The sequence below is a fragment of the Sinohyriopsis cumingii genome, chromosome 1, assembly GCF_028554795.1.
Source record: "Sinohyriopsis cumingii isolate HCF-2022 chromosome 1, ASM2855479v2, whole genome shotgun sequence".
Taxonomy (NCBI): Eukaryota; Metazoa; Mollusca; class Bivalvia; order Unionida; family Unionidae; genus Sinohyriopsis; species Sinohyriopsis cumingii.
The window spans coordinates 23,903,975-23,930,342 of NC_142961.1; the positions used below are offsets into that span (position 1 = coordinate 23,903,975).

Below are 26,368 nucleotides of genomic sequence, written 5' to 3' on the forward strand. Positions count from 1 at the left end.
GGGAGATAATGACGACGGTGCCTGAAAGGAAATGTTGGTATCCACTTCATTTCCAGAGAAAATAATTGATTTTCCATTACCTCTGTAGCAATTTTTCAACGTGGTCAATCAAATCTATAATTATCACACCAAGTCTTTGAGCTATGTTATGTATATTTAATTTACTCTGTTTGCTGGCTTTTCTTTAATGATTGTATGCATTGTATATCTGTGTTTTGTACTTGATCTTTGTCCAAAATCAAGTTAATGCTGTACCTGACCAGTGACATTTATTTTGTAAACAACATAATACATAACTAATATTTCTCCATCAGTACAGATTAAATATTCAGATCATTATTAACTGTAAACATGTTTACTTCAGTCTGAGTTAAAGATACAGTCTTGATTCTAACCATAGAAACTTCCAGAAAGGAAATTTTCTGTTAAGTTGACAGAGTATTTCCAGAAAATGGCCATTAAGACTTAGGTCAAATAGAGGGGAATATAAAACTTGTTTAAATTAGGATTATTCATTCTTGCTTTAAGATTCAAAGCAGAATCAGTCTTATTGTTGGGAAAGTTTTTAATTTGGGTGGATTTATTTATTCAATTTACTATTCAATGGAATTACAGTGCTCAATATTCTTGAACTAAAACATTAATTTTGAATTAGGGTGAATTCAGCAAGGACATATTGGATTATATCATTTTGATATATCAAAAGACTGTAGCACATCATCACACTCCAGTCCACTGGCACATTAACAAGTGCAAGACTATAGGCACATCAACACATTCAATATCAGAATTTATTTGGTATACCACTGGAATTCAATTGGAACTTCATACACCTGGACCTGTGACAGAACTTTTAGGACTATTTTGGAATCAATTCACAATACTGTAAGTTTTATTGAAATATTCACTTTGTATTCTAGGGAAATACATTATTTGGTAAATTTTACAAAACATGCTGGCTTTTTCTTTTCTATTACTTAGTTTAAGACCATAGAGTTTTAACAGCTGTCACATCTGAGTGGCCAATAGCTCCAGCTCATTTGCAACATATTTTCAACACCCTTGAAACATCAATAACAAAACTTAATGATAGTTCATGCAGTCAAACAGCAAGTAAACAAAGAAAACAACTTCTAAGCGGAATTCTTGTCAAAGATTTTGAAATGTGATCCAGGCAAGGCAAAGCCTGGAGATATAACCTCAGTATGAAATTGTACCCACCAATGCTTTTCTGTAGGGAATTAATCTCCTCCAGTTGTTGGTGGTGTGAGCCCTGCTCCATTCTGGTCTTCATTAGTTCAACCTCTTGCATCTTAAGGTCATACTGTTGCTTTATTTGTGTGTACCTTCATAAAAAGGTGAAAAGACTATGTAATCCTTGTTAAAATTACCATGCCTGTTGATGTATTCAGACATTCCTTGCAAAGAATTGTAATGAATGGAGTTTAAAATTATTGTAGGAGTTTCTCTTTAAACTTTACAGAGATAAACAAAAACAAAAAAGGGTGTGGATTCAGTCAGATAATTAAGTTATTTTTCAAAGATTTAAAACAAACATTTAAAGTATCCCTTGACTACTGTTTATAATTTACCACTAAGACTTACTTCTCAGCCACTTTTTTTATAGAGCTCAATTCAGCTTCCACTTCTCCCAATTTCTTCCCTTTCTCCATTAGCTGTTCTTCTATGTCTCTTAATTCAACCAGTTTCTCTAGTATAGAGTTGGTGTGAGCACGAGCACCTAATAAAGTATAAGAGGATTTTAAGGTACAGAGATATATACTGAGAACAAGAAATGTGTCTTAAAAAAACAACATGGTATACCCCCATGACAAGGTGCAGATATATTAAAGGGCTTACTAGCATAAGATGAGTGGTAATTATGTGATGTGATATTCCAAATATGTATTAAATTCAAAAAGTCTTTTTTGAAATACAATAATACAAATATATTAATCAAAGTGTTATACTTCTTGACCTGATGATACCAAATATGAAGTGAATCTGACATCACTGTATGCAGGCATGTACTTATAAGTTGGGTCCCAGTACAATTAGATAAAATGTACTAGGAGTCAGTCAGTCAGACAGACAAACAGACACACTTGTGAATTTGAAAATTTAATTCCTTCATTAGTTGGTGGCATATCAACCCTAACAAATGCCTATGCCACCACTGAATGCAATTTAAATCACTACTGTTTACCTTCTAACTCTGATAAATTAACAAAACAACTCGAGTGACACAAGATATGCCCCTTAAAAAAACCATCAATATATCAAAGGACATGACCTCATTACCCCAAACATAACCCAAGCGCATTAATGCCATGGGAAGTAAGGGAAGTATTCCAAAAAGGGTGTAAAGAGGATGGAAAAGACAACAATACTCTAACCAAAAACAAGTACTTTTTTGACCAAAAGACACCATTCCATTCACTGACATAGTTTAAGAATAGGATTGGTACATGGTGATAGATAAGAATATGATGTCATAGTTAAAACAGGCATTGAATTCTAGACCCAACTGCACCATGCAGGGATAAAACAATTGAACAATGGTGTGATAAGGAGAAACTATGAAGTGAATATTCTAAATATGTAATGAATGGGATGAAAAGATTAATTAAAACATAAGAATGAAATCCTTTAACAAATGGTCATATATATTAACCCTATATCTGACCCAGCGGTAGGGGTAGTAAAATCCATAAGGTTTCTGTGATGTTAAATTCCAAATGTGAAACTGGTTATGGAAATATGAATGAAGAACAAAACTAAAATATATTGCTATTATAATTTTGACATCATGGCCCCACCAAGGGGCAGGGATGGTACCAAGAGATTGGGAGTATGTGTTTGTGTGTTTTGGATTTTTAACATAGCTTTAACAATTGTTCAGTCATATCACTATGATGTCTTTAGTGTGGCAGTTTATAGTGTTTTTTTTAGCACTGGGGCATCATGTCCCATCCAGACACATTATTCTGACATCAGGCTGATCAGTCCTAACACTAACCTCTTAATGCTGAGTGCCAAGTGAGGTAAATTTGGTTGAAATGCACCCATGTCAGGATAATTTCGATCTAATTGGTTAAAACTGGTTGATATGCTTAACTCTGCTTTTACTTTGAGAACTTCAGGTTAAAGGAACAGTGAGAATGTGAAAGGTGGCAATACCAGGACCTATCAAATCTGGTTTTTATGTGGTTAGACAAAATGAAAAATTAATATATTAGTAACAGCTGTACAAGATCGCAAGTGTTCCACCTGACTGTTATGGAGGCCATTGTTAGCAGACCAGCCAACCCTGACAAGTCCGTCTCAGTAAGGCAGTTGATTTTTCCGTTAAGATTGACCAGTTTTCAGTAAGGTGTAACAAAATATCAATAACTGCTATTGTAAAGCTGGAAAACATAATTAAAACTTTGACGCATTGACGATAAACATTATGTTCAACTGAAACGTTTGTAAAGTACGCAGAGACTTTATTTACCACTAGTACAGTTACACAAACTCTAGTTCCAAACCCTATGCAGCTCAATGCCTTGTTGCTATCTCTCAGCTTGACATAATTCATGGAAATTGTTTTCCATTTAACATGACGAGGGCAATCATATCTCCTGCCACGAGACATACACAAATTGGCACGTGATGTCCAATAAACATAATTGTGTCCTTTCCAGCTTTTATTCACAAGAATCTCAATATTCCTTTTCATTCTTCTGTGTTGATTATTAACACTTTTCTAGAAACTTATTTTCCTTTTTGTCTTAAACAAGCATCGCTTTATGGATGCCATTTAAAAAAATTCTATAATCAACAGTTTGATCATGCAGATGCTTCACATGAACAAATAGGTGCATTTTAAAGCATATGGGGTGCTGCTGTAAAGTTAGTCTGGTTCCCTGACTACTTTGACTAATTCTAAGATGAAACCCGGATCCAAATAAAACATGGATGAACCAATTATCTGGATTTTTCAGCAACAATCATTTTTCCATAGTTTTTGCTAGTATGCCATAAGTTCGTATTTTAAGGGTAATTTTCGAGAGACTGATGGCAAAATCTTAAGAGTTGGCAGGTCTGTTGTTAGGGGTGTCTCCCCAAACACAATTTTGCCACAATATGTCCTAATAAACACATATACCAAGTTTAATAAAAATTAACTCAGCCATTCTCCAGTCAAAAACAGGTTATCTATCTGGTTTTTATAGATGTCATACTACTGCTAAAGGTTCCAACATCAACAAATTCTAAAAGACCATGTCCTAAGAATCCTTCATATCAAATTTGATTAAAATTGGCCGATCCATTCTAGAGATAAAGCCGAAAATAGTTTTTATGCTAATTGGTAAGGAAGCCACACATTGTTAGGGAGTTGCCCTTGAAACAAATCTGGTTAAATATGTTAGATTAATTGTTCCTACCAAGTTTAATTAAAAGTGGCCCACATGGTTGCCTCACTGCTGCCAAGGGAGCCACCCCACATATAAATCTGACGAAACATAACTTAAGACACTGTCCAAAAACGTATGATCATAATGGGCTCACCACTGTGAAATTAAAAGTAGGTTCTCCATGTGGTTCTTAGAATGCCTCACCATTGCCAGGAAAGCTATCCCAAAATCAATTTAAAATGATCATGTCCTCAGAACATTCCTACCAAGTTTGGTCAGAACTGGCCCTGTTGTTCATAAGAAAAAGTTGAAAACAGGTTTTTCACCTGGTTGTTAAAGGAGCCACACCATTACAAGGGAAACCACCCATGACAAATTCTTGAGAAACATTCCTTCCAAATTTGATCAATCTTGGCTCAGCTGTCCTGGATAAGTTTGAAATAGGCTTTCCATATAGTTAGCACAGCCAAACTTGCTAGAGGATTTAACCTGAACACAATTTTGATAAACCATGTACTAAGGAACACTGGCCTACCAATTTACAAGATGTAAAAGCAAATACAAATGTGGGTGGATTGATAGACAATGGATGCAGGGCCATGCCATGAGCTCAGTATTCTCCCTGCATGCTCTGATAAGCTATGATATAAAAAAACTCAGTCTTGTAAGGAGCTGTTGTGGATCAGCAGTGGTGTGCCTTTCTTGTGACTGAATGGGTGCAGGTTCAAATGATACCATGGATCAGCAGTGCAAATAACTCATTTGTTGCTATACCAAACCGCACAAAAACCGGCTATGCGAGAAAACAACAAACCAAAACAAAACCATTCTGGTACCTTACAATTTCAGACCTGTTTACCCCCCCAATCGAGTAAATGTAGTTTAAACAAATGTGTAGTTTGCAACACTCATGTGTAGTCAAACTCTTGTGGAGGAATTTTACTTGGGAGGGAAGACAGGCATGTGAAAAATAGAAATAGAAAATTTAGGCAACAAGGGTTATTTTCTAAGATTGAAAATAAACAAAGAAACTCATCTCCAAATTTCTTTTTGAATGACTGAATAGCCAATTTAACTGGGTTATTTTTTTTTGGCAGACTGTTATCCATAATAGCATGGATGTTCCAAATAGCGATATTCTTGTATAAAGCATAGATTGAAGCTATGACTCAAATGAATCTGAAAGCCATGAGGACCAGAAGTCATGGTTAACCAGAAATGGTGAAAATTAGGTTTTGCATTTTATGGTTTGTGGACCTGGAAAACAGATTATTTTATTATTATTCTAAATGTATAGTTGGTATATGAATGCGTAGCTTCGTAATTGGGAGTCGATTTGTGTAGAAACTTTGTGCAATTGGTAGAAGTAGGAGGTCTGCAATTTGGTCAAGGACAATAAACTTAAGGTTTAATTATAGTAAGTTGATTTTTCGAGCTGTGTTTTATTATAAATCAACTGTAAAAAAAGGTACAGCCATAAAAACTTTAAAAACCAAGATCACATGACCTGTATCATCAAATAAATATGAAACACTGAAGGAGAAACATTTATAAAAGTAACTAGAATTTTCTAAGTAAACCATAATCCTTACCTCCTGTCAGTGTCCCTGCTGGGTCAAAGGAATCTCCCTCAAGTGTGACAGATTTTTTCATGATTTTCTCATCATAGGTCACCCTCTTGGCCGTATTCATATCTGTGCACACAAAAGAGAAGCCAAACACAAACTCCATTGCAGATTGAAGATCTTTCTCATAACCGATCAAGGATAGGGCAGTCTGGACATTGTCTGGGCCAACCTAGAAAATGAAACAAAAGATGAAAGTAATAACAGACAAGTTATCATTATTCATCACTGCAACAAGAAGTTTTAGATTTTGATTAATATTACAGTGGAACTCATCAAAACTGAAACCTAAGTATACCAAAATCTCCTGAAGACCAATTTTTTTAGTCTTGAATTTTTCTTCTTTAATATCATTCCCCCTCCCCCCATAAACTGAAACCCCTCAACTCAGTACAAAAACAAAACTTTCAATCATATGTTTACTTGGAAATATATTTTTGCTGATAAATTCATGACGATATTACTGTCGATACATGTGTAATGTCCTTGTTCTCCTCCATCACATTAAACAAGATTATATGAAACTTAGCCCCTCAATCGTAATACAGAAACAATTTACATCACCACCCCACCACCATTTATACACTTACTAGGCAGTAACTCACACACTGATCATAGGGTCTATCCCTCCCAAGGGACTAGTTCTGGGTAATAGCTTGAAAACTATTGACATCCCCACTATATAACAAGGCACATACTTAGCATGAAGACAAAAATGCACTATCCAGCTGAAATTTGTCCCTGGGGCAGATTTACTCTCACAAACCTATTATAAAGTCTCATACTTCAGGGTGGAGGACAAGACAGGGAAGAATAAGGATATGTTTTAAACAAGCGAAATTCTAGTTATTACATAATTACTTTTGCTTATTATTATGTACATGTATCTATATAATGCTAAAATAAGCTTTACTTAATTTTCATAAGTGTCAAGCATACAATAAGTACTGGATATACATTTTTTAAGGATAATAATTAAAAATACAGTACCAGAGACTCGGCTCTTTTGATAACATCAGGACCAATAGCACGGGCTGATATTTTGTTCAGTGGTATGATGGTGTATCTACGTTTTAGCTCTCCTTTACTAAGAAGCTGTTTCCCAGTGACTTCTGTGTCCACTACAACATTGTACAACTGAAATGAAAGGTAAGAGTTGATATGCAAACCTCCAAAGATGACAAATGCAGACTTAAATTATTTCCAAAATCTAGAACACACACACTCACGCACAGGTGGCCATATTTGATGGTAGATTGGCATCATTTGTATACATTAGAAAGGTCTTCAAGACAGGATGCTTCCCTGTGAAACTTTGGTAAATTTCTGTTAAGTGGTCTTTGAAAATAACTTAAGGGATTTTCACCTTCTGCTGTAACAAAAGTGGATTTGTGAAAACTGAAAGGACTTCAAGCCAAGATGCATTTTTTTTCTTTCTTCATGGTCATATTCTGTTTACTGATGTTAGGCAAGTCATATTTAGTAATCTGGCCACTTTTGATGGAAAGATTACAGACCTCACCCTCCCTGACATATCTGCAGCATTTAACACAATAGACCATGATATATTACTTCTCCATCTTCAGCATGTATTTGGCATTCACAATACAGTCTTACTATGGTTCAAGCCCTACATAGTCAACAGGACACAAAACATTCCAGCCCAGGTGATTGTTGTTTTGGATTTCCACAAGGCTCTGTTATCGGTTAAATGGATACTAAGTATCTTGAACAAAATGAAGCTATCAAACATTTTATTCAATATTAGTATAATTTTATTTGTTTTCTTAAAGAAACATACTTGAACTTAATCCAATTTCAGCATTTCCAGCTTCCATCAGTCCATACAAATGAACTGTAGATCAATGGAAATTGAAAATACAATTTTTGGCTTCTGTCTGAATTTGAATTTATTAGAAATAAGACATAAGAGAAAGTCCAACTAAAGCAATATGACATTAGTTTGGAGCAAAGCATCAATATGGGCAACACAAATATCAGGGAGGCATCTTATATTGTAGGACTACTTGGAATATGTAAATTTGACGGTTTCTGCACTAATATGCTGGCCGTGTTAGAAGGATGGCAATCCTCCATGGGTACTTATGAATACAAACTCATCTGTGTCAAAGAATTCTGGCCACATAAAGTAGTTGTCTACTGGTCAGGAAGGTTGTTTAAGTGGGGGACCACTGTACATCCAAAAAGCTTAGAACTTCACTCACTTCTTGAAGGTACATGTGAATTTTTGGTGGGATTCTCATAGACCTATGCAAAACTACACATGTCACAAGCCATTATACCTGGGGAAAACCCTGGTAAGAACCACTGACCCACAGGAAGTTACTAGCAAGCTTTCTCACATAACTACATTTGCTGAGTCCGAAACTCAACACCATGTGGACAGAGAGATGGCAGTTATCGGTATGTAACATGTTATATTGCACTTTTAACTTATAAGTGGCATGAAAGTTGACTTTGTAGGTAGAACACTACAACTATGGCATTCAAGTGGGATGAGGATGGTGGGCAAGGCAAAGTCAACTACATATGGAGGAAATAAAAAGATTTAGGGTACCTACTATTTTACCTACACTGCTCCCAGCACAGACCCTCAAATATAGCAGATTTTTGGATTGATTATGGTTTTTGACTTGTACACTTCCTCTATACTGGCTTTTATTTTGCTCCATTTTCTTTAGCCCATGGAGAAACATGTGATGAGTGGCACTTTTGAAGTTAGTTGGCATAACATGTTAGGGAAAGGAGTGCTGTAGAATGAGTGTGTGTGTTGGATTTTTAACATAGCTTTAACAATATGAGTCATATCGCCGAGTAAACAAATAAGCCGTATTAATGTTGATAAATTGACTGTGATCTTTTGAACTAAGCAGAAAATTTTAGAATAGCTTTTAATAGTAACAAAAAAAATTATTAAACTTGCTAATTTTGATGTACACACTTATCCAACATGTCAATGACCTTGTCTATTCGAATTTATATGGGTGGAGAGCTGAAAGTGAATTTCTCCTAACAAATAAAATTTATTTTTATGAGTACCATCTCACCTTGCCTCCAGCCGAGACCTCCAGAGCTGTGGCTGTTTTGACGTCCTTCACTTTGATTAAATTACAGACCAAACCATGGACCTTCCTCCTGTCAAAATTCTTCTCTGGATCCTTGTACTCAAACTGAAGCTGAGGGAACCTGATGTGAGAGAAAAGTATTATGAAATCTACCAGGACAACTGAAAACCACTTTCTGAGTCTTTTATCATATACTGCTGATTACAACAAAAAGAATGCATAATGAAAATTAATAGCATATTGGTTTGAGCACAACTTACAAGGTCAAACTGTAATAAGCTGGTCTTGCTTTAAAAGAAATAACAAACAAACAACAAAAACAACAAACAAGCAAACAAACAAAACATCTTAATAAGAGATGTACCCTACTCAAAATTGTGTTTTTATATAAAATCAAAGGTCAATATCTTAGTAGTGTAATGCAAGCATAGTATACAAATAACAAATGTGCAAAACATGAATTGAGATTTTACTCCAAGTTGAGAATTCGTATAAAAACAGGACCTGGTATTAAACAATTTGAACAGGATGTAAGTCAGATAACAATTATCATCTGGATAAAATTTGCCACGAAATGTAAATAACTGGTGTTCATTATTGACTCTTTTGAGGAACCTCCTGCCAAAATAAAATATAGCAAAAGTAACTAGAAAGACAAGAGTGAGTGTTAAATGAGGCCATGCATTAAAACAAAATAGGTTCAGATTGATTTTGGTCTTCCATAAAAAAAAAAGCTGAAAAAATTTTAAGGTGGGTTTGGGGGTCCTCCCCCAACGGGGTCTTGAGGGGAAGAGCATTTTACACTCATAAAAAACTGCTCCTGGTGCAACTTATGATCATAAGAAAGAAAAAAATAAAAAATAATCATTTGAAAAACTAATAAACTTACCAAAAATGTTCAACTTTACTTCAATAATTTCACAATATTTATTGTCACATGAATTTGATCTCCAAAACTATTGATGCTGAAGTTATTTCATGTGCATGTCAGTGTTCACACTGTAATTAAATCACAATAATTTGTAAATTTTTGCAGCAATTATATTATACTTCTCTCTTTTCATAAATCGGTAAAATAAACATCCAAGTACATCAACAAGACACAAATAATCCCATACATTCACTTGCCTTTTTCTCCAATGGAAACAACCTGTTGATATGCCAGTCGAGCTTTTTGCAGCTTTGGCAAAGATTTCTTTAGCTTTCCTTTTTATCAACATTGACTTTTTTTTGTTTGCTAAATGTGAAATCGTTTCTTTTCCTTCTCAATGAAAGCCCTTTTCCTTTCAAGCTGGTGCTTGTATTGGCAACATGCAGTGTGCATATTCTGACTTTTTTCTTATAGTAATTAATTGTACTTTTTCCTGATGCCTTCTGAGCTTCAATTTTTCCGTATGCAGCTTCTTTTGTGGGTGCTGTTCCAAACTCTTCCAACTGTGATTACAGTAATTCAGATCTTTCTTGCAGAGTTCACAAAATGCCAGTCCTCTAGCATTCAGTTTTCTTATAAACTGACATAAAGCATAACTCCCCAAAACAGCAAATGGGATAAAACCCATAAAATTTAGGTTTTGGAGGTAAAGTTTACTTATGTCCTACTTACCTGCTATTATTACATTGCTATCTCTTTCCTTGGTACTAGTCCCCAGTCCAAGGTGAAAATTCCAATCTCCAATTTTAATCAAGGAGTAACAATAAAAAGACTTTCAAGCCAACTGCCATGCTGGAAGTCAGATTGACACCAGTTTCATAAAGTACCAACTAGATATCATGAATCTTTTGGTGAAAACCCAATGCTGATATGACTTTGCATCTAGGAAGTGTAGCAATATGACCTTCAAGAAGGAAACTATGGTAGCCATAGCTGACATTAGATCATCATAAACTTTACTTAAGACCAGCTGAATGCCATAAGACTTCCAGTGAAAACCACCCATGATGATAACTTCCCATTAATAAGGAGCAGCATTAAAGATTTCTGCTGTGGTAGACATACTGGATATTAGATCAGTACCATTTTCATTTAGAACCAACTAGACATCATAAGGTCTTTTAGTGAAAACCCCATGTTAATATGACCATCCATTCAGGAACAGCTATAACAATATTTTCAAGGTGGCTACTGTGGTGGCTAAATTGAATGTGTGAATGGAGCCATTTTCATTTAGTACCATTTAGATGTCATGTCAGCACCAATTTTATTTGGGACCAAGGGCCCCCGAGTGGCCGAGTGGTCTAAAGTGCTCTCCGTTATGGATCACTGCAATCTCACCTCTGTCTGCGTGGGTTCAAGTCTCGGATTCGGCTAATGTGGGTATGTCAGAAAGCTTGCCAGTAGCTTCTCATGGGTCGGTGGTTCTTTCTGGGGTTTTCCTGGGTTCTTCCTCCACCATTAATACTGGCCACCATGTATAGCCTATTGTGTGCTGAAAAAATGGCGTTAAACTGTACAACAACAACAATTTGGGACCAACTAGACATCACTTGAATTCTTTTAGTGAAAACACCATCCTATGAAGAAAAGCAATAACATGATTTTTTAAAATAGCCATCATATGAAGTCTTCTATTGAAAACCCCATTCTGATATGACCATCCATTCAGCATATTATTTCCTGTATGTTCACATTTAGACCAATCAGAAGTGGATTCCTATGCAGATGTAAACTTCCATCCCTGATTCTACTCATGAAATGATGCATTGTTTTCACAGTGTCATTTCACCATAAAAGCCAATGAATTTGTTCAGTGCATGGCAGGAACTATGAAAGTTGAACCCAGAAAAATATGGATGCAACAATGTAAGGGAAATTATAAGATGATTTGATAATCAAAATGATGGCAACTGTCTGTTCTGTTATGTTTCTATCCTAAGTCAAGTTCTTTCGACCCCAACATTGCTGTCAAAATATCTTGCAGGAGGTAAGAAAGGTCAGGGAAAATTGGACTCTTATCCTATTGTGTTGTGTGCAGGGACTGTTTTCCATAATCAGTTGTTACTTATTTGTACAATTACTGTTCTGAGAGCTTCAAATTGAAACCTGAAGCATACACATTTTTTGAAAGCCTTAATTAATGACTGGTTTGCACCCAGCTGAAAAACTTATAATGTAAACAATGTACTGTTGTGCCTAAAATATAGGAAACATAAACACACATACACATTTTGTCAATACAGATACTATAAAAAACCCTTTTTGTTAAGGTAGCCTTTTGTGTAGCTAGAAGAGACATTCATAACTGGAACACAAAACAGAAGTCAATTTTGGGTGTGGTGGACATATGGAAAGACAGGCACACAGATGTTACACTGATCACTATGCAGAGCTCAATAATATGTAGGGAAAGGAATTGACAGATGGAAAAATATAGTTCATACAGTGCTACAGTCAAACAAGGTGTCATGCAACTGACCTAGCTTCTAATGTTTCTTTATGTTCCCGAAGTCTGTGAACCTCTTGACTGAGTTGTCTCCGCTCAGCTGCCAACATTTCATCCTTTCCCTCTTCATACGACAGCTTTTTGAGCTCAGACTGAAATTATGATAAAGTGCAAATTTTATAAAATGAATCCATTTATCTTATAACAACATTTAATAATAATTGTAATTATCTTTTTAAAAATATCAATAATACATACAATGTCTTTGCTTATACATTCACCCAAAACTGAAATTATCTTCCAGTCATGTCCCTATGAAACAATTCAAAGAGTTTGTCAGATTTATTATAATTGGAATGGAACTTATAGTTTCACCATGCCAAACTTGTTTAGCTCCTCCATTTATCTTTACCAGTGACATATACCATGGCCACCAGTAATGCCTGGCTTGAGTGACTGCAGTGTTGCATAATACAACTTAGCTTGGAGGATGATGAACAGGTATACCTTAGTAGACTAAACTAAGAACATCTAGTAGCTTTGAACTTAATAACTAAAATACTAATGGCATTTATCTCAACTGTGAAATTTAGCATATTTGTAATTACAGCAACAAGTCCATACAATTTTAAAAGTGTAACAAGTAACGACTTCTGTGCCAATGTGTGTGTGTGTGTGTGTGTGGTGTATGTGTCTGGCTTCAAGAGAATAGCAGAAGTATTAATGCAAGTACACAACTAAGAAGACTTTGACTCAAATACTAAAGTAAATGATCAACGAATTCTGATACATTTCCACTATTATTCTTGGAAGTAAATTGTTGACCCAGATTCTCTATTAATCTGTTCTTATGAGTCTATGCTCTTTAAATAAGTAACAGAAAAGAGTGAAAAATCAACAAGCTTTCTAAAATTCGACAAATAATTTATTTCCCCGAGAAAACAAAGTGAAAATAAAAAAAGGTCTTATGGTATTACGAATTAAATCCCAAAATAATCCTAGAATTATAGACAAGTCCTAATAATAAAAGTTCTGAATAAACTTTAGTTGAAATCCAAATTAAATCCAATGCTGAAAGTGTTGATATGTCTGTGATGGCTCATAAAGTGTTGATGTGCCAACAGTCATTTGTTGAAACACAGTAAGATAATTCCATGTCTGAATTCACTGTAAATCACAGTGAATGTCAAGAATATTTTTATAGGCACTCTATATTTTCAGAGAAAAATCACTTGAACTGAATAATTTGAAGAAATAAATTCCAGCCCAAAAGAACTTCTGGACGCAAAAATAATACAAACTGATTCTGCTAGATCTTAGCATGAATAACAAACTTTCAGAAAAGCATGTTATATGTCAAACTAAGATGCAAAGCAAAACCCAGTATGAGGATAAAAGGTTCATTGTTCCAGAAGGAATAGAATGTTTGTTACCATCAGGCACATGATGGAAATCATGAAATCAAGTATAACTATAAAAAAACAATACTATGTTCTTGATTAATCTTAACTCTTTACCTCATGCAAGTGCCTTTGGACACCTCTACTCCATTCGCATGGAAGCACCTTTTGACATCTCTATCCATTTACATGGAAGCGCCTTTTGACGTCTGCTGTAAACATCAGCCATTTTATGCTGGTTTTCGTAGCGCCACCTTTGGGGAAAACCCCCTATTAAATACTACATTCATTTCTGCGAATGACAATTACGTCAGATCATGTGGTCACTGTTTATGCTCTGGTCGATATCTGCTATTTAAAGTAATTGGTTTGTAATCTCCACTCTCCAAAATGGAGGTCACGGATTTCATTCAGTACTTACAAAGTTTTCACGATTAGAATCATAACTATGAAAGATTCAATAACTTAGGTAAAGGCTCTGATATTGATGTAGGCAGCAATTAGTTTTAATAAATTATCAAATTCTGATGACTTAGTGATGTAGACGCAGACAAAAAACTTGTAAATTTTGAGCATGAGAAATGGCAGCTATGGTTGGTCACGCTGTCTCACTGACTTGAAGGTGAATGAGTTCTCTCAAGATTTTAAAGCACATAAAAAATTCTTCCATGAAAAATAATTACACAGAAGAAACAATCAGACTTTACTCTTACATTTTTCCACACATAATAGATGTGTACCAAAATTGTAAAATGGTTAAAATTGCTGTTAAACGTAACATACACTACATTGCTTAACAGTTAACAGGTAGGCATATGCGTATGGAGTCGGTGTTCTACTTATAGCACGATGCACTGGGTAACTATGCTCTATGAGGTAAAGGGTTAAGATAATGATCTCACTGAGAACAAAAAAAGTTGTTTACCAAAATGGTCACTATTGGCCAAGGTCACATAAAAGATATGTTTCGTTACCCACAGCATATAAAGAAATTTAAAAACAACCAAAAAAAAAACCTAACAAACAATGTATAATTAAATATACATAACACAGTACAAAACGGTAGGGTATAAATGTACTTGGATGAATGGGAATACTGTATTTCATAAATATTAATCCAGACAGTTTCATGACAGATTTTTTTAAACACATCATATAGAACTTTACGACCATTTTGCTCACAAGAAAAGAGAAGTAAAAATCTACCTCCAATTTCTTCAAGCTTTGCTGAACATTATCATACGTCGACTGATCTTTTTTGTACTCTTGTTCTGTCTTCTTCAATTCTGCCTGTTTCTTCTTTATTTCTTGTTGAGCATGCTTCAGCCTGACAGAAGTAATAAAAAAGTTATTTTTTTAAAAGAAAAACCAGGTTTTTATTTTTTGTCTTCCCAGATTTAGCAGAGAGCAAGACATTGGTACCATTCTCTTGGCAATGACAGGCTATCATTTTTCTAAACATCTTTTAATATTATCCAGTTCATTTTGATGTAAGTTAAATTGTGAAAGAGTGATCTTACTTTTGTTAACTATATCAGCCAACCCTAACAAGACTTCACAGTAAGGCAGTCGAATGTTTTCCATAAGTTAGACCAGTTTTCAGTATGGTCTAACTTTTGGAAAATATTAACAAATATCATATAATGATGTTGTTAAGCTGGAAAACATGCTTTTAAAAGTCCAGAAGTGGAATTCACAACTGATGCAACAATGGTAAACATGTTTAACTAAAATACCTCCAGTACATTTTCACAAGCTGCAGTTCAAAACCCTATGGAGCTCATTGACTTCTTGGTATCTCTCAACTTGATGTAACCCGCAAAAATGTTTTTAATTTAACGTGGGCAGTAGTAATGGTAATCATCTTTCCCACTATGAATATGTTCAAATTAACACATGATGTCCAATAAACATAACTGTTGGCCTTCCTGTTTTTACCCATGAAAATTAATATTCTCTTTTATTCTTCTGTACTGTATCAACTTTTAAGAGGTTTATTGTCCCTTCCATCCAGAAAATTTATCACCTATTGGACATATTTAAAACAAAAAAGCAGCAGCTTAATCAAGATGCATCAGAAAATATGTGCAGTTTCAAGCATCTGAGGTACTCCTGTAAATTTAGTCTGGTTCCCTGACCAATCCCACAAAATCTAATATGAAACCCAAATCCGAATCAAACATGGACAAGACAGTAGCCGGATTTTACCACAATCATATTTCCATAATTTGTACTTGTATTCCGTAAACCTTATTTTATGGGTAATTTTCATAAGACTTACAGAAATTTTTTAAAGGTTGCTTAATCTGCTATATATGAGACACAACAAATAAGACTCATGTTTGATTTGTGTATTTGGAAAAGAAACGAACAAAATTTCAATCATTTTGCCATAGAAATTGTGAAGGTCATTTCAGAGAAATAACTTTCGGAGTCAACACTTAACACTGATTCATAGTTTATTACTTTTCAAGCAAAAAATGTCAGCTCTTCACTCTATAATCAAACTTTTGACTTATGTACAGTGCTGAAGGCTAAAGACTAAACTTGTACCAAGTGTCATTATTGAGTTAAACTATGTCATGTTTACACCAGTGATTGTCAGAAACTGCAAATGAGGATCAAACATTTCAGACGAGAATTCATGTCAAATTTGGAGATTTAAACGTTATAGTTTTGTCCTATTGTATTATCAAGTTGCAGAGAAAAGTCATTCCCCTACTTTAAGAAACATGTTTGAGCACTGAATCCAAAATTCTAACTTGAAATTTAAAAAATTTAGGAGAATGTTGAACTTTATTTTTAATATAAAACACAGCTAGAGAATGGGTAAAGGCTAAAGCTAAGATCAGGAACACAAAATTTCCCTTTAAGAGCTAATCCATTTCAAGATACATTGTACACCAGCTGAGGTACTTAAAAAACATGTATGCTAGGGTACTCGGATAATCACTGAGTCGAATGAAAATGATAGAAAAATTCTTAACTGCATCTATGGGTGACTACTCCACACTGAAAGTCCCCTTCCTGGGTACCATGTATGTTTTACTGAAACAGTTCTAATTGTAAGCCAAATACTTTAACGTCACTGCTTTTATGGAGTCAAATTTGGCGATTACCTAGAAAATTCTAGAGCCAATCTACACTAAGCACAAATCCTAACTATTTATTATTTTCTTACAAAGAACCCTTACATCTTTATTCCATCTGATAAAAAAATATCTTTAAAATCAGTTTCTTTGATTAATAATAAGCAGCCATTACAAAGGTAACATAATTTAGGCGTTTGAAAACAGTTGCTATTATTATTATTATTATTAGATGTTCATGTAGTTTTCAAGTAGACTAACTTTACTTTCTTCCCAGATTTATCAACTGTAAAAAAAGTTAACTCCTTGTTATGTGACATTTTCTGGAATTGTGAAATGATGCATATTTATTTTATAACCTTTCTAGAATGGACCAAATCATATGTCATCCCATGCTAAAGTATTCCAATAGATATTTAACTTTCTGTTTAGGTTCTGATCTGCTTTCTGCTGAATGCATGAAACATTCTCCATTGGTCTGAAGCAAAAGTAGAGAAAAATACGATTTTGTTACAGAAATAGAATTAGGATGCAGTAACAGCTATTTGGCTCAATTAGTGCTGTGATGCCTGACAGGTGGAAGAACTTTCTGATAAACAGTGGCCAGGAGTTCTGATCCTTTGATCCCCCAAATGAAGTGCATGAATTCCACTAATCTCGGTTAAGAGCCATGGTCAATAACTGAAAAGTGTTTTGAGCAGAAACCATTTTTTCCCTCTCAGTTACAAGGACTTACCCCAAGAATCTTCTTCCCGTCCCCCAAGATCCACAAAAGTTATTAAAGGTCTGAGATACTGAACATATGATCTTGTGTGGAATCATTTTTCTTCTTCCAGACACAGACTTGGCCTTTGACCATTTGATTTCCAATAGTTTTTTCCCTTCAAAACCCATTAACAAGCCATCAACAGTTTAACTGTAGATGGTGAAGCACTAGATTTATTCTGTGGACACTTAGTTTTCTTCTTTCATTAACAGCTACCTTTAACACCAACTTTTTCATCATGAAATCAACAGGGTCCTTCCTTTCCCGAACTGCAAGCAATTTACAAAGTTTGGTAATTGTGGGTAATGGATAAGTCTTGTTATAGTGCAGAAATAAAATTGGTAATAAATATGGATGTATGCCTGACATATGGACATAACAGAATATACTATGCCTTATGGTGGTAAACATTTCATGTCCTTTTTGGGTGTACAATGGAGTGATGAGACAAAATCCATAAAAGGCACAACTAGCTCAAGAAGACCATGTTTTTACCAAATTCATCAGAATATACTGAATGGTATTTGAGGTATACTAATTGTAAAAAACATTAAAAGTTTCCATGTGAAGACATGAATTTGCTCTATATGGACCCCAACTCAGTTCTTTGATATTCATCATAGGGCATCCAAGTTGTAGAGCTATTCCAAGGGAGATAATGCAATTAGAAATCAAAGCTGGGCAAGCGAAATGTAAGTTACCTGAGTTTTACATGAGAAAAAGAACAATTATCATGCTTTCTTCACTGCTATGCTAACCTAATGAAAAATATGCCAAAAAAGGCTAGAGTTTTTCATTGTTCACATTTTGTGGGGTTTTCATATTTAGGTTTCCTGGTTTTTTTGTTGTTGTTGAGGTGTTTAAGGTCAAAAGGTATCTTTAAAGGTTTGAGGTCCACTTCTAACCCCATGTTATGCCTATCATTACAGGTATACCTGGAAACTAAACCTTCCCTAATTGAAGATTTTAACACTACTGATGGTAACAAATCTCTTTCTTCCCAAACCTACCTCATTTGCGCTTGCTTAGTCTCTGTCTCAGCATTGCTTATTTCACTCTTGGCAGCTGGAAAAGGAAATAATTTTCTTCTATTACAAATATTCATTTATTCAAGATTTTAAATAAATGCAGCTGGAAATTTTTATGCAGAAAATAGTACAATGGAGAAATACAGACATAATGCATTATAGAAAATAACTATTCACTGTGCATTTGTAAAATTTTCTAATCCTGATTTGTAAAATTGATGACATAGCAACTACAGGAAGGCAGTCTCCAAATCATTAAAATGAAAATACTTAGATAAGAGGCTTTATATTCCTTGCCTTCATCACAAACTGATTATAGGTGTCTGAAGACTAAACATTCATAATATACTTGGAAAGTTCTAAAGGTTTAAGGTACCAAAAAATGTCTAATAAGATAATTTAACGATTTCATTTGTTCTTACCACAAATATTTACAAAATCCCTTTGAAAAAACAAGTGTAATTACCAGAAATCACAGAATTGATAACAAACATGTTATCATTTCAATAAATGCAATTTTTACATTGTCTCTGACAATGATTATATCTGCAATGTCTTGCATGTATTATGATAGATCATGTCCATCCTCCCTTCACTCAGTTTCCCTGAAACTTAACATGTGCTGAATGAGGGTGATCACATTGGTCTGATTTTTCTTGAGTCTAAATAGATGACAATGAAGGTTTCATGTCCTTGATGCAGCCCCTGTGGGGAAGGGTTGGAGGTCAAATATCATATTTTCATAGGTCGTAAGGATTAGGCATGCCTACCCCAGAAAATGTTTTTGAGGGACACCACCAACAAAAATGAGGGACAAAGCATGAAAATGAGGAACATGAGTAAGTTAGTGTGAATAAACATAATAAATTCTCTCAAATACCAGTAATGCATATTTATAATAAATATTTATGTATAAAACCTAGTATCCACCTATTTACAATATATACAAATATACAAAATTCAAGTCCAGGACTACTCAATTCATCCTAAGGGACCTGTAGTAAGCACTTTTCAGGTCCTGCAGCTCATTTTCAGTGTAGATCCTATCTCTAGCCAACCATGGTCTACATTTTGAAATCAAAGGTACCTTTACAGTCTCTGCACTCAATCTATTCTTTAACTCTGTTTGATTTTTTCTCACTAGGGAGAAAACTCGCTCAGTGTGCAGATGAATGAGGTATTGTCTATAATGAAAGCATTATTTTTGGCAATATTTTTAAGACCGCTGTTCCAACTTCCTTCAAATGGCTGATCACAACCCACGTTTCACTGATTCAATTTCTCAGACATGACTGAATATTTGTGGACTGATATTGTGCCATTTCCAATTTCAATTCTGCTGCGGGCACTTCCTCAGTAATAATATGGAAAATCTTTCAAAGAAATAATGCAAAGATGCCATTTTAGCTTCTAGTTGCAATCCTGGATCCTAAATTTCAGCATGCTTTAATAAATCATCTTTAAGGGACAACTTGTCTCTAATGTATTTTGCTGATGTACAAACAACTTTCTTGCCCCATCATAAAAATCTTGCAGCCTCTGTTCTGTCAGGTGGACCTCATCTTTTCGAGCAATAAAGTCTGTTGCAGGCTATCCAATCAAAATATCTTTATCCTTTTTTTGATGGTGCTTAACTTCAAACTAAACTTCTGTAACAGACTGATAAAGCATAGCTGAAAGCTTCACAAGATGTCTTTTCAGCACACGTATTAATGGTGCGTCACACTGTAGCTCTGTATTCACATCATCAAATGGTTTTAGAGCATCTACCAAAAGACAAACAAGGTGATTTGTTGGAGAAGAGGTGTGTCTCAGGTTACTTACTTTTTCTTTGAAAGATCAAAATGATGCAGACTTATCTTGCTCTTTGAAAAATTCATGACGAGGGTCCCAATTGTCCAGAAGTCTTTGTCAGCACCTGTTGATGCTTAGCCATCTAGTTGAAACATATTTTAGACTTTTATTTGCTTTCGTATCATGTGGAATCTGCATATCTTTGAACACTGCTTTTGTCCAAATAATAATATACATCATTCAAAAGCTGGTCAACATTATGTGGCAGTCATGCAGCACCATTTTCTGCCACTATATGCATCAGGTGACACACACAGCCTGAAAGATATAAATTGGGTTGCTCTTTAGACTCCTCTGTCCTTCCCAACCATCACAGGGGCATTGTCAGACCCAAAAGCCAAGCAATTCTTCCAAGGAATGTAATGAACTTGTAATTCATTCTGTATCAATTGAATATTTCTTCACCTGTTGCTGAGCCTTCACAAACAGGGATTGAGAGAATGTCTGATGTTACTGATGATGATACTGGATCAACAGTTCTGAATACAAGATGGAAAGATCTTGAAGTTTCCTTGATCATTGCTTCCATCTGTAGAAACAATGAATGGGCAATTCCGCAAGCTTTAAGCTAATTTTAACATAGTATTTGCCACTATTTCTTTAACAACAGCAGTTCCTTTTGCTCTATCACAATGAAATTGTTTAGCAATGTCAGTCACTAACCATAATTTTAAAAGCCTTTGAAAATGTATCAAGTGTGCTCATAGGTAGATTGAGTCCAGTAATAATATCTACTAACATAACTTCAGCTCTAATTATATCAGACTTAGGCATAGAAGATGAAGTCACACTAGATCCAGCCGATAATAAAAAAGAATCCAACAATTTTCTAAGAGCATTTAACTTCTTTTTCAAGGTCAAAATGCCTTTTACCTGAAACATGTCTGCGTACAAACATTCCTCTAGACTTTATTGAAAATTCACAAGTACAGATGTTGCAGAAAGCATATGCGTCTGCATTTTTTTCCTGGCTTTATGATTTCATACTCCTCAGTATATTCTTTATGAAAACATTGGGAGTGGGTCTTTTTTAGGTAAGTTTTGAATTACTTTCATCGATATCCAATTGCTTTTTAGAAGCCATGATTTTTTTTGTCCAGAATCAAAACCAACTCTTTGTAAACAGAATGTAAAAGAATCTGTGAATGTAGATTTTTGTATCAGAATCGCCTCAGAAACGTGTTTGCAATGGCTATTTTAACCCTTTCATCACTAAGTAACTTTGGGGGCGTAGAGTCCTCAACACTAAGTAACTCTGGAGTTGTAAAGCAAAATGACTTGTGAATTTTGAAATAACATAACTTTGACAATTTTAAAGACATCTGACTGGATTAGGTGTCAAAATCAAATTTTATGATTAATTGACTAAAATGTGCATATCTGTTACAACTGTTAAAATACAGGTGCAAACAGATAACAACTGGTAAAATACAAGTAATTATCTATATACCTCTTAGAAAACTTAGAAAGTTCCCAAAACTTGTTCTGTTGACCCTAGATGTTCTCATGAATAATTCCAGTAGTAATACAAGTCTTTCTTTCAGGTATTTGACAGATAGAAATTAAAATTTCATAAAATGCCTTGATTTCATCCAAGGTAAGATCTGTCCACACACCTGTATCGCCTCTGGCATGTTTGATCGTCGCATTCAAATTCATTAGACGGATAATGTTTCCAAAAACTTAATCTAAATAGAATATTTGAAAATATTTCAAAGCTTTCTTGGAGCCATCTAACACTCGGTTGGGTCCAACTCTCTCAGAAAACTGAAACAAATCTCTCTGGTTTTCCAACTTCATCCAAACAAAATTACGTGGAGCGTACACTTCCTCTGGTTCAAAACCTTCAAAGTCCTCTTCATCGTCATCACTGTCACCCACAAGCGCATTCCATTGCCTCTCCAGACGCCTTCTCTCATTTTCATCCAACTTTATTAGGTTGAAATTGGTAAAATCCTGTGACACTTCACTTTCATCTGATCTTTCTTTGAACTCCGCCATTTTGTATACAAATTTCACCATTCGGAAAACTCGTTAAAAGTGCCTACTTTGTTCGATATTTCAAGTTGTATGCAAGCTAAACTCAAGAGACAATCCAAATATAATATCTACATTACAAGTACAAAGTTATTAGGTGTACCCCAAAATTTATATAGTCGGGTACTATAGTGTTAAAGAACACTGCCACAAACCGGTAAAGCGGTCCATAGTGTTTATGGACTTACTTCCCCATGACTGGAAAACTGGTCCATAGTGATGAAAGGGTTAAACCATCGCACATGCACATATTTAATAATTTCCTGTTCTGGTCAGTGATAGCATATTTTATGACATGTGGATTTCTTATTCCCACTTTTGCAGATTTTCAACACTAAATGCGTATTTGCGAGACGCAAAGGCAATTTTGGGCATTTTGCAGGAATCTTTATTGCAACCTGAACTCCATCTAGAGTCCAATTGAAAGAGAGTAAAATAAATTGTTTTGATGTTTTATGTGGATGAGCAGTTTATAATAAATGCTTTTCATCCTTTATGCAGCCCCAAAGGGGACGATGGGATGCGGGACAAATGCCACATCTTCAAAGATGATATTGAATCTTGAATTTCATCATCAGGTGAAGAAGGCTGGTCATATTTAGTATGTTTCATGCAGATCTGTAGATAACAACAGTCTTGGCATCGTGGGTGAAGCCTTTGGGGAAGGAAGGGGTGGGGGTCCAAAATTACAATAACAGACACTACATTTAAACCTGTACTTCATCTATACTAAGAAAGGATTATCAAACTTGATAATATATTTTATTTGCAATGTTTCAAATGAATGAGCAGATGACAACAAAGACCCCAAATTCTAAAAGCACTCTGAGTCTGTGAAAACAAAAAAGGGGGTGGAAGTGGGTAGGCAGGGATAAATAAATAAGCCCCCCCCCCTTCAGTGTAGTAACTAGTAGGGCATTGTTGACTTGTGGTTGAGATTACTGACCAATGGGTCTCAGTGACCTAGACATTTGATTAAGTTATGTGGTCTTGCAGTTACTATGCAGAATTCATTCTAGACAGTGCATGCAAAATAAACTGCACCAATCTGAAAACCCAGTTCTACTGGTGTAATGGGATATCTGACAGGCTAATTTGGCATCATAGGTTCAGTCATTTTCTTTAGAAGTCATTCAGCATGTGGCACATAGTTTATGAAAATGGAGGTAGTCGCATGGTCATGTAACATACTTTGCACACATCATATGTGAAGAATGTTATAGGTTCCTGTGGCAACTGTGAAGGATGTAATAGATAAGAAATCCAACAATATAGCAAAAATAGACACCAAATACAGGAAAGCAAGTTTTGAAAGCTGGCTACAATATCACAGCCTTGACAGACATTGTACATGGCAAGGTCCCCATTTGATAGGGCTACTAATATTAGTACTAGTTAAAAGTTAAACAAGAGACTGTTTGACAAACTGTCAACATAGATATGGCAAAGACTCCTACAAAATGTGCAACAGAATAGAATCTCCATTAGCTGGAATCATCCTTTTACTGCAGCAGTGAGTACAGGATTATACTTAAGAAAGGCATTGTCAATAATTTTTGACGCTGCACTCCCTTAACCCAGTACATATCATATTTAAAAGATTAAAATGAGCATTAAATATTCACTAATGTCTTAAGATAATTTATTGTAATGGGTGGGTAAAGAAGTGTATTGAAAACCATTGGGAAAGGGCATTTTGTGATAGTTTACATTAAGTGGAGTTTTAGTGATTAATAAGGAGCGAAGAAAGTACCAAGGAGCAAGTTCCTTGTCAGCCACTAAAAGTGCACTTAGAACATAACCCAGTTTTTCACTGGTCATTGCTATAGCAGCAATATATGAGCAAACTCATCTAAAGCACTTTGCTGAAAAATGGATGGCAATGGTGATCTTCTGGCTTGTCTGACAGATTTTGTTTGAAAGAAGATTTTACTACAGAACATTCTTCTGGTTGGACACTTTCAGATATGGAATCCCAGAATAAGGAACAAATAGTTGGTTTGTGCCACCAGAGTCAGCTGCAGACATAATAGTACAACAAGAAGAGAAAGTTGCTGTTTTGATAAGAAATGAAAGAAATTTGATGCAAAAAAGGAAAATTGAACAGTGTCATCAAATCAGCAAAGCCTAACGATACCTTCTCAGTAAGGCCATCTATACTGTTCCATAAGTCAGACCAATTTTCTTTAAGGAGTAATGAAATATGTACTGCTCTTGTTAACATGGAAATCAAGCGTCTGAAAAGTTTAGAAGTGTGATTCAAAACTGTGAAGGCCACACAAGTTCATAAAATACACTTCAGCCCTAATGACATCCAGTTCAGTTTTAGAAACTGCAGTTCCAAACCTCACGAAGGTAAATTACTTAAAGATCTCTCAACTTGACATAACCTTTATGGTCTTCTAAATTTCTCATGGCAGCAGCAATCATCACTTCCATGATGAGATACACCCAATCAACAATACATAATGTCTGATAAATGCAACTGTTGCCTTTCTGCTTTTTACTGAAGCATGGCCAAGTTACCTGAATATTGATTTTCATGTGACAGTGCGGATTATTCGGATTTTTTCAAATAACAGATAGTTCATTGTGCCATCAATATATCTGCATTTCCTAAATATTTCCAGATTATGCAATAACCTAAAAGCAAATCCTTGATCATGTGGGAATTTGCAAGAACATCAATGTTTGGGCTACTCAAGCCAACAGTTTAATGTGAGAACTGAGATCTAGACTGAACCCAGTCAAGTCAATATACAGATTCGACTACAACGATTATATTTTCATAATACATAATATTGTTCCATAAGCCTGTAATTTACTGTCTTTTTTTAGTATACTTTATTGTGAGTTCAAAAAGATTTACAGGTCTGGGTCATAAAATATTACACTCCACCAAAAGGAAAGTATAAAAAGTGGATTTTTGTAATGGCTTCCAATTCATATATATAGCTACATACTCATCAATTGATCATTTAGTGTGGCAGCCTCCCCATCATCATTGCTGGACAACCCTGCACTGACAGCCTGATAATGTTTCTGTGCAGCCATATGGGCCTCTTGGTCTGCCTTACTATCAGTCTGAAGCTTCTCCAGCTCCTTGGCAAGTTTGTCCAGGTCCTTACTGCGTGCTGTCACAGCTGCTGTGTTCTGAAATAAATAGCAAATGACACTTCAGCAAGGTATCGGGCTCATACACATCCACTCATGTGAAATTCAAGGATTTTCCAGAGCCTCAAAAATAAATTTATTGGACTTCAAATATAGACTCAGGGAGTGAAAATCATATGCAGAATGATAAGTGATACAAACCAAAAGAAGTGAAACACTGGAGAACGGCAACTCAAAGGGGCAAGGTTGTCGATGAACCAATCATGCCAATATTCCAGGAAGCATACAAAAATATGGTTTAAAATAAGTTTGGAGGAAGTAAAAATGATTTTCAAGAACCTGAAAAGTAATATGTCAAAGCAGAACTTCCACACCTCATTACAAATAAACAGCATTGGACAACATTAGTACAACCTGCTTTAAACCAGTAAATCCCGATTCAGCTAGTCTGGTTAGCCAAAAGAATATAAATTAAATGATATACTTTTGTTTTTAGTAAGTTGTCAGGATTTTACATTTCCCCTACATCATCACCTGACCGGGTGTATGGGGCACAAAACACAATGTGTTTTAAATTATCTGTTTGTTT

General features: G+C 35.1%; 1 protein-coding gene across 1 annotated transcript in view; it reads right to left on the reverse strand.

Moving 5' to 3' along the window:
* LOC149806556 (structural maintenance of chromosomes protein 2-like) overlaps positions 1-26,368 on the reverse strand; it is a 57,019-nt gene that overhangs the window by 15,447 nt on the left and 15,204 nt on the right. Inside the window, exons 8-16 of the mRNA XM_089954567.1 lie at positions 25,629-25,818; positions 18,757-18,811; positions 15,098-15,218; positions 12,525-12,643; positions 9,094-9,232; positions 7,016-7,162; positions 5,993-6,197; positions 1,606-1,741; positions 1,222-1,346 (exon numbers count right to left, since the gene is read on the reverse strand). Of these exons, the coding sequence (XP_089810693.1) occupies positions 1,222-1,346; positions 1,606-1,741; positions 5,993-6,197; positions 7,016-7,162; positions 9,094-9,232; positions 12,525-12,643; positions 15,098-15,218; positions 18,757-18,811; positions 25,629-25,818 (1,237 nt within the window). The remainder of the gene's footprint in view (positions 1-1,221; positions 1,347-1,605; positions 1,742-5,992; positions 6,198-7,015; positions 7,163-9,093; positions 9,233-12,524; positions 12,644-15,097; positions 15,219-18,756; positions 18,812-25,628; positions 25,819-26,368) is intronic.